The 10,165-nt window shown below is 34.9% G+C and overlaps 1 protein-coding gene across 1 annotated transcript in view; it reads left to right on the top strand.

Annotated features, from left to right (window-relative positions):
• TBC1D32 (TBC1 domain family member 32) overlaps nt 1-10,165 on the top strand; it is a gene marked incomplete at its 3' end in the record, with an annotated part of 224,148 nt that overhangs the window by 89,802 nt on the left and 124,181 nt on the right. Inside the window, exons 19-21 of the mRNA XM_017848884.1 lie at nt 1,558-1,696; nt 2,354-2,441; nt 5,136-5,254. Coding sequence (XP_017704373.1) covers nt 1,558-1,696; nt 2,354-2,441; nt 5,136-5,254 — 346 coding nt within the window. The remainder of the gene's footprint in view (nt 1-1,557; nt 1,697-2,353; nt 2,442-5,135; nt 5,255-10,165) is intronic.

The following is a 10,165-nucleotide window of genomic DNA, read 5'->3' on the forward strand; positions in this document are numbered from 1 at the left end:
TTTTTGCATTAAAGGGTGAGAAAAAACATTTCTATAGTTTATTTTGAGGTAATTTTAGATCTCATTTTATTCATTAATTTTCATTTTAATTTCAATAGTTAATATTTCAATTTTTATTTCAATAGTTTTCAGGGTACAGGTGCTCTTGGTTACATGGATAGATTCTTCAGTGGTGATTTCTGAGCTTTTTGTGCATCCATCACTCAAGCAGTATACACTGTACCCAATATGTCATTTTTTATCCCTTATCCCCCTTCCAAATTTTCCTCCTGTACCCCCAAAGTCCATTATATCATGCTTATGCCTTTGCATCCTCAGAGCTTAGCTCCCACTTATAAGTGAGAACATATGATATTTGTTTTTTTATTTCTGAGTTACTTAACTTAGAAAAATGGCCTCCAGCTCCATCAAGCTTGGTGCAAAAGACATTATTTCCTTTTTTTTAAATGACCGAGTAGTATTCCATGGTGTATATGTACCACATTTTCTTTATTCACATATTGGTTGATGGGCACTTAGATTGGTTTCATATCTTTGCAATTGTGAATCGTGCTCCTATTAACATGCTTTTGCCTGTGGCTTTTTTGTGTAATGACTTCTTTTCCTTTGGGTAGATACCCAGTAGTGGGGATGCTGAATCAAATGGTAGTTCTACTTTTAGTTCTTTAAGGAATCTCCATATTGTTTTCAATAGTGGTTGTACTAGTTTACATTCCCACCAGCAGTGTAAAAGAGTCCCACCACATACATACCAACATCTATTGTTTTTTTGACTTTTTAATTATGGCCTTTTTTTCTTGCAGGAGTAAGTGGTTTTAATTTGCATTTCCCTGATGATTAGTGATGTTGAACACTTTTTTTTCAACTGCTTGTCAGCTGTTTGTATGTTTTGAGAATTGTTTCTTCATGTCCTTTGTCCACTTTTAAATGAGATTATTTGTTTTCTCTTCTTGCTGATTTCTTTGACTTCTTTGTAGATTCTGGAAATTAGTCCTTTGTTAGACATTGCATAGTTTGTGAATATTTTCTCCCACTCTGGGTTGTGGTGACTCTACTTATTTCTTTTGCCATTCAGAAACTTTTTAGTTTAATTATGTCCCATTTATTTATTTTTGTTTGTGTTGAAATTGCTTTTGGGGTCTTAGTCATGAATTGCATAAGCTAATGCCCAGAAGAGTTTTTCCAATGTTATCTTCAAGAATTTTTATGGGGAGTTGAGGTTCGGAGAATTCATGCACAGCAGAATATTAATAGGAAAATAGAATGAAATTAGTATGTAGATGAGAGAACCTAGGTATAATAAAAATGCTGACATATGCAGTTAACATTTTTTTAATTCAGTGAAGGGAACTTATAGGTATAGAAAATGTAGGAATAAAAGAATTCACTACCAAAGAAACCATGTTTTTATTTAATTTTAAACCTTTATTGATTAGTTTGCAACCAGTATGTACTATGTAGCTTTAATTGTAAATAGGGTTAAGCTCAGCTAAGACATAGTCTTTGTTTTCAGTTTTTAGTATCTTAAAAAAAAGCTCTTTCTTTTACCTCTTTCAGTATGGCTTGGGAAGATAATTTGCTAGATGATTTACTACATTTTGCTGCCACCCCCAAAGGATTACTACTTCTTCAAAGAACAGGTGTTATCAATGAATGTATGACATTTATGTTCAACCAATATGCAAAAAAATTACAGGTATGAATTACCATCTACCACAGGCAAAGGGAGTTTTTGTAGTTGCAAAAGCCGTTAAGAACATCATTCTGTTTTCTGTGTATGAAGAAGTTATTAAGCCTCAATTGAAAAACTGTATAGCATTGTAATAGTCAACTTCATTTTTTTTTTTTTAAGGAAAATATTAGAGAGTTGATACTAGTGTCTGTGGCTGTATTTACAGAATTGCAAATAACCAGATGGAATTGAAGAATGCACTTAATTATCGTATGTTTTATAATTATGATATCAAACATCTGGATGTAGTGAAACTGGGTGATTTTCCTAGAGAAAGAAACCTATTGAGTCTAAATGTATATGTCAGTGAAGGTTTAGGCCTCACATTTTAAAGGAAACAAAAATATTTGTAGAGGCGTTCTATTATTCTACTGTTAAATACATTTACAATGTATTTTAGTCTTTACTCAAACAGTAAAAGGCCAAAGGTCACTGGGTTGTAATCAGCTTTTTTTCTGTCATACTAAATATCCCTAGAGTTTTGGGCTTTTTAAGATCTTAGGTATGATTTTAAAAGTTTTTCAGAGTTTGCTTTTGCAATTCTTACCATCTTGCAGGAATGTCTAGTTAGCATGCCATGTTTTCTTGCTTCTCATTGCTGTTCCATATTTATGTTGTTAGGTCAGCAGGCATAAAAAATTTGGCTGTGGAGTTTTGGTTACACAAGTGGCATCAACAGCAGCAGGTGGCGTTGCACTAAAAAAGTCAGGTAAATGTTTCTTTTCATTAGAATTATAATTATTTTAAACATAAAATGAGCAAGCCAACTGAAAATTTAACTGGCACAATCAAGTATCAGGATATTTACTCTAAAATTCTTTTACTAAGTTAGACCTTATGTAAAAGAAAGTTACAGGATTTTCTTTTTGTCTTTCTTCTTCCATGAAATTCCAATAGTTTTGTGTTTCTGTGAAATGTATACAACCTTGTTCTCTTGCCTTGAACTAAAGGCAAATAATGAACTCAGGAGAAACGTACTTAATGCTTTAAGAATCTTCCTTCATCTTATAAATCAGAAGAATATCATCTTCTCTCAGTACAGTCCCATCTGATAGGATTATCTAATGCTCATTGTCAGTGGCTTATATGTGCTTCAAAGTTTACACTCATTTACATAAAATTTCCTAATTCCCTTGCTCCCTCTTTTCTTCTTGAAGTCATTTGTCTCACCACTTAGCTTTCACATTATCTTTGAAGTTGGCAGTAAGTATATATTCTTCCCTGTCCATTTGATTTGTAAGAAGTTAAAACATTGGAAATTTAATGTATCTTTTTTTTTTTTTTTTTTAATGAGACAGAGAGTTTCACTTTTGTTGCCCAGGCTGGAGTGCAATGGCACAGTCTCAGCTCACTGCAACCTCCGCCTCCTGGGTTCAAGTGATTCTTCTGCCTCAGCCTCCTAAGTAGCTGAGATTACAGGTACCCACCACCACGCCTGGCTAATTTTGTATTTTGGTAGAGATGGGGTTCCACCGTGTTGGCCAGGCTGGTCTTGAACTCTGACCTCAGGTGATTCACCCGCCTTGGCCTCCCAAAGTGCTGGGATTACAGGTGTGAACCACCACACCCGGCCAATATGTCTTATATTAAGGTNTATCTTTGAAGTTGGCAGTAAGTATATATTCTTCCCTGTCCATTTGATTTGTAAGAAGTTAAAACATTGGAAATTTAATGTATCTTTTTTTTTTTTTTTTTTTTTTTTTTTTTTTTTTTTTTTTTTTTTTTAATGAGACAGAGAGTTTCACTTTTGTTGCCCAGGCTGGAGTGCAATGGCACAGTCTCAGCTCACTGCAACCTCCGCCTCCTGGGTTCAAGTGATTCTTCTGCCTCAGCCTCCTAAGTAGCTGAGATTACAGGTACCCACCACCACGCCTGGCTAATTTTGTATTTTGGTAGAGATGGGGTTCCACCGTGTTGGCCAGGCTGGTCTTGAACTCTGACCTCAGGTGATTCACCCGCCTTGGCCTCCCAAAGTGCTGGGATTACAGGTGTGAACCACCACACCCGGCCAATATGTCTTATATTAAGGTTATCTGAGCTCTGAACAAGATACAATCCCTGATAGAGATGCTGTGACAATATTTTTTTCAAGGCTTAGAGTTGAATTATAATGAGTGATCACTACTGATTCTCTCTTTAAATACAAATGCTTTTCCTATAGTATATTTTAAATTTGTTTTTTGGCCGAACTAATCTGGACTACTTGTATTATGAAACATGTTTCTTGGTTAAAAAAAAAAAAAAATTGTCCTAAACTGAACCACGAATTTTTTTTCTTCTACTTAGAATAAAATTCATGTAGTGTAGTATTCAGAGCGCATTAACTGAAGTATTTGGAGACTAAATTTAATCTCAGATCTCACCCTTGGTAAAGTCATTAAGCTTCTGAGCATGATAGTCTCAAACTTTTCGTGAGAGGAGTAAGTGTAGTTTTCAAAGTACAGGAGGAAGACGACAGTTTTTTGAGCTTCTCTAATGTCTTAGGTACTATATTAGGAACTTCACATGTATTGTCCTGTTGATACTTCATGGCAACCGTGGCATATGGCGTCATTATTTCAACTTTCAAATAGGAGAACTAAGGCTCCATGAAGTCGCGGGAGTTTTGCAAGGATGGACAGCTAATAAACTGGCATGTTTGGAATTTAAACTCTAATATTCTCGGTTTTAGAGCCCATATTTTTTCTCTCATACCAGAAGACTCTTTCTGATCTAATATTGTTGTTATGAACTTCCTTATTTTATGATTAAATGTTGTGTTTTACACTTTTCCACATGATTTTCTACTTGATTTTAATAGACTAATTTGATAATTGGGTTTTATATTCATTTTCATTTAGTTGTATAGTATGACTCATAAGAATTTAAAGACTGGGTTGAAGCAAAAGTTGTATAAAATGCAGAGTCGTTCTTAGTGTATGGAATTACAAAAAAAATTAGTTATATTGGAATAAGGGAGCATACACTCTTTGGATGCCTACCCGGCCTCCTGTTACCTCTTTCTCTCCCCTCACCTCTGAAAAACACAACCTGATTTCAGACTGCCTTACTTTGCTGGCTAATTTGCAGAGCAAAGTATAAACCTTTTTATGTTTCAGAAAACATGCTCAGAGAAGTTACTGGCCAAAGTGAAGAAGCTGGGACTCAAAATTCAGCAGTCTTCCAGGGAAATAGTCTCTCAGAATTTAGTTATTACAGAGTTTTATGATAATGAAATATCATAAAAGTATATTAACAATAGTAGATATAGTTTCTACCAAGAAGAGATTATTTCTTATATAAAATGCAAGTATGTGTCTTCTGTCAAAGTAGACCAGATTTGTCAGTGGGATCATCATATCTTTCCTTCATAATCCAAAGAAATATTATGCTATAAATGACTTGAAGTAATAATTCTTTTTAGGGTTTATTAATGAACTTATAACTGAATTATGGTCCAATCTGGAATATGGAAGAGATGATGTTAGGGTAACCCATCCCAGAACTACTCCAGTGGATCCTATTGACCAAAGCTGTCAAAAGGTAAGAAGTTATTTGACTGATAATACACAGATTTGAAAAGTATTTCACAGAAATGAATTCATTCAAACTTTATCCATATTCAGTTACAGCCAGCAGACTTTTTAATGTATTTATTTTTCCTCTTTAATTTTCAAATTATTATTTTTTATTTTCAAAATAAGTTTAGCAAATAATAGAAATCCCAGTGTTTCATGGGAATAATATTTTGCAAGAATGATTTTCTTTTACTTTATGTTTATTAAAGTTTTTCTCCCTTAATGAAGAGTAATACTGTACCAGATATGTTACAAAAAATCAAATCATTGGAACAAACAAAAACCAACCAACCAACCAATCAATATAAAAATCCAAGAAATGTTTTGCCCTATAGCTTGAATCTAATAGAAAATTGTCAGGAATATTTGAAGGAAGGGCAGACAGAAAGAAGATGCTATCATTTAGAGTAAAGTCACAACAAATCAGCCACCTAATGTTCTATCACAGTTCAATGACTTTTTACATTTAACATATTTTCCAAAGAAAGTGACAGTTTCTAACTTTGATTGTATGGTAGCTTAGACAATTTTTGTTCAAAAGATGTCATAAAATTGTTTAAAAAGCAAAACACTCCAATGTTTCAGAAGTTCTTCTTTCTGTACTAGTTTGCTCCCATAGAAAACACAAATTCTGGAAAAGGAAAATCAAGTAGCTAAAAGCATTGGAATGATCAAAAAGAGGCAGAAAATAGAGGGAAGTTAATATATGGATGAATAGAGTGGTATTTCTTGAGATTCTGGATTTAACAGATTTTGGTTAAGGTCAAAATTTGTGCTCCACTGATAGAAATCGACAATCTAAAATGCTTGGAGAACCGAATAGAAAGCTTAGGACTACACAGCAGGTGGAAAATTAAAGGGGGCCCCTGGAAAATAGATCCACAGAGGGGACACTCCAAACTCTGTGTATATATTTTGCCCAGAAATGTGACTAATAATTCAACTATGCATGTGAACTCTACAGAAATATCAGATGCTACCTACCACAGGTGTTAGAGGTTCAGTTTGAATCTGGCCAATGTAACTGCTAATTTTTTTTTTTTTTTTTTTTTTTTTAATGTACTCTTTGTCAGGGAGTATAATAGAATCCAGGAACTGTATGGCATATCTCACAATGTATAGGATACAATCCAAAATCACTAGACATATGAAGAAAAAGGAAATTTGATTCATACTTGAGAAGAAGGCAACTAATACAGATTGATTATGAAATGAAGAATTTAGGATTTTAAAGCAGTTATTATAAATAGAATACAAAGGAAACTATCCTTATAATGAATAAACAAATTAGAAATCACAGTAGAGAAATAAAACTATGTAAAAGAACCAGAGAGCCTTCTAGAATTAAAAAAAAACTTACATGAAATAAAAATTTCTACATGGCCTTCACAGATTTACACAGGATAGAAGAAGTAGTGAACTTGAGTGAGATCAATATGAATTATACAGTCTGAAGAGCAGAGAATGAAATAAAAGAAAAACTTCAGTGATTTGTGAGAGCATGTCAAAATGTTTAACATGTATGTAATTGGAATATCAGAAATACATTTGACTAAATAATAGTGGAAAATCTTCAAATTTATTGACAAGTAGAAATTTATAGATAAAAATCATACTAAATCTCAAAGAGAATTTATGTAGAGAATGAAAATAAAAAGGAAGCTACAGTAAGGCTCATCATAGACAAACTGCTAAAAGCCAAAGATAAAGAGAAAATTTTGAAAGAAGTTTAGGAAAATCGCACATTACATATAAGAGATTAGCAGATAAGTTTTTTCATATCTCATTACAACAGTGGAAGCCAGGAGGCAATACGGCATCTTAAATGTGCTGAATGGAAAAGTAAACAGAAGCAGTCAATTTAGAATCTACATATAGTTAAAATTTACTCCAATAATGAAAGTGAAAGAAATTTTAAAATAAACAAAGGCTAAGAAAATATTTGTCAGCAGACCTGCCTTTCAAATAATGGTAAAGAAAATTCTTCATGTTGAAAGACAGTGCTACCAGATGAATAGTTGGATTTTCAGGATGGAAACAGGGAATTGCACATAGGTAAGTGAGTATAGAAGCCTGTTATTTTTCCTTTTAACTTGTTTTAAATACATCTGATTGATTTTTTAAAACAAAATTATAACACATACTGGGGTTTATTTTGTACTTAGAAATAAAATAGTGCATGGGATAGCTGTAGCATAAAGGACAGGGGAATTGTATAATGGTAAATCAATCTGTATGGTTCAAGTTCCTCGCATTTTATATAAAGTGGCACAATATTCCTAATGCCTTGGAAATATTTATAATTAAAATAGAAGATTACAGGGATTTTATTCAATTTGTTTGACTTTGCAATAGAAATGTCAGTATAAACTAAGGATTACTTTGTAAAAATATTTGGTATTCCGCTAATCTATACACAGAAAGACCTAGAAATGACAACTCATTGTAGTAAACAGCCCTAGGGTCCAGCTTCTAATCTCTAAGTCTTATTTCCTAAGGATTCTTTTTTCATTTGTAATCTAATTTGGTCTTTTAAATTGTGGAAAGCAGTTATGTAGTTTCAATATATAACTAGGTACCTTCAGAAATTTACTTCCATTCCAGTCCCTGTCCTTCATCTTCCCTCCCTAGCTTCCTCTACGGCTGTGCTGTTAAACATGGTAGACAATTGCCCTGCATAGCTATGTAAACTTGTATTAATTAAAATTAAAAATTCAGTTCCTTAATTATATTAGTCCTATCTTAAGTGGTCAATAGCACGTGTAGCTAGTGGTTACCATATTGTAAAATTCAGATTATATAATATTTCTATCATTACAGAAAGTTCTATTACACAGTACTTCCTTAGGAAAGCACTAAAAATTAGTGCAAAGAGGTATAGCTCATACATAAATTTTACAATTAAAAAGCCAGAGTAAGGTGGAGAGGAAAGAATAAAAGAACAGGAAATGGATGGGGAAAAAAAGAAAACAAATAGGAAAATAGTAGTTCTAAATGCGTCCATATCAATAATTGCACTAAATGCAAATGAACTAAATATTCTAATTAAAATACAGATTTTCAGAGTGAATAAAAAAGGAAGATACAACTGTGTGCCGTCTTTAAGAAATTAACTTTAGCATTAAGATGGTGGATGAGAGGTAGGACTAGCTTGCAGCTCCTGCTCAGACAGACAAAACATTGTGTGGAGACTTACATCGTGAACTATTGCTTCAAGAACTACCGCAGGAACATACTAGGAAAGATGACAGAATCCATAGACCCTTTGAAGGAACGGGATCACTGCTGCAGGCTCACTGAGAGATGGAAAAACTGTGAGTCTGCTTGCTTTCTCGACAGAGAAGCTTGTGGTCTGGGTCAAGTTCTCAGCCCTGATCACTGGCTGCCTGGAAATAGACTTGGTGATGTCGAGGGGCAAGTAGGAATGAGACCGGTCTTTAGGACTGCCAGCTGCATGAGAGCATGGTGAGGCTGGTGACTGCCAGTTTTCCCCACTTCCCTGGCGATTTGTATGACTCAGGAGAGGCAGCCACAATCACCCTGGAAATATAACTCCACTGGACTGGGAACCACTCACCCATCTCCCACAGCAACCACTGCAAACCTTGCCCAAGGAGAGACTGAACTCAGACACACCTCTCTCTGCCCCCTCCTGGTGGTCTTTTTTTACCCTCCCTGGTAGCGGAAGACAAAGGTCATAATCTCTTGGGAACTCTATGGCCCTGCCCACTGCCTGAGAATCCTGAATACTTAACCAGGTGTCTCTAGGGCAAGTTTGCATCCTCCCTATAGGATCACAGCTGATGCCCTCTTGAAATTGCCACCTCCTGGCTGGAGGCCAAGCAACACAAAACCAGCGCACTGAACAAAAACACAACCAAGGAGCCTCACAGAGTTTGCTCCCCTGTCACCTCCACCAGAGCGGGTACTGATATCCATAGTTGCAAGACCCGAAGACAGATCACATCACAAGACCCTTTGCAGACATTCCCCACTACCAGCCCAGAGCCTGGTAGCTCTGCCAGGTGACTAGACCCAGAAGAGCAAAAACAATTACCATAGTTCAGCTCTCAGGAAGCCCATTCCTAGGGGAAGGAGAAAATACTACATCAAGTAGTGTCGGGATAAAAGGATCTGAACAGCAGCCCTTGAGTCCCACATCTTCCCTTTGACATAGTCTACTCAAATGAGAAGGAACCAGAAAACGATTCTGGTAATGTGACAAAACACGTTTCTTTAACACCCCAGATGGTCATACCAGCTCATCAACAATGGATCCAAACCAAGACAAAACCTCTGAATTGCCAGAAAAATAATTCAGAAGGTTGATTCCTAAGCTAATCAAGGAGCACCAGAGAAAAATGAAGTCCAACTTAAAGAAATGAAATACATGATACAGGATATGAAAGGAAAATTTTTCAGTGAAATAGCACAAAGTAAGAACAATAACCTGCTCCTGAATGATCATTGGACCAACAATGATATCAAGATGGAAATTAAAAAATTTTTGAACCAAATGATAATAGTGACACAACCTATCAAAACCTCTGGGATACAGCAAAAGCAGGGCTACGAGGAAAGTTTATAGCATTAAATGCCTACGTCAAAATGCCTGAAAGAGCACAAATATACAATCCAATGTCACACCTGATGGAACTAGAGAAACAAGAATAATCCAAAACCAAACCCAGGAGGAAAAAAGAACTAATGAACACCAAGCTGAGAATCAAAGAACTCAACCTGTTTTACAATAGCTGCAAAAATAAATAAATAAATAAATAAATAAATAAATAAATAAAAAACTTAGGAATATACCTAACCAAAGACATGAAAGACCTCTACAGGGAAAACTACAAAACACTGCTGAAAGAAATCA

Source organism: Rhinopithecus bieti, unplaced genomic scaffold (assembly GCF_001698545.2).
Source record: "Rhinopithecus bieti isolate Rb0 unplaced genomic scaffold, ASM169854v2 scaffold_30957, whole genome shotgun sequence".
NCBI lineage: Eukaryota > Metazoa > Chordata > Mammalia > Primates > Cercopithecidae > Rhinopithecus > Rhinopithecus bieti.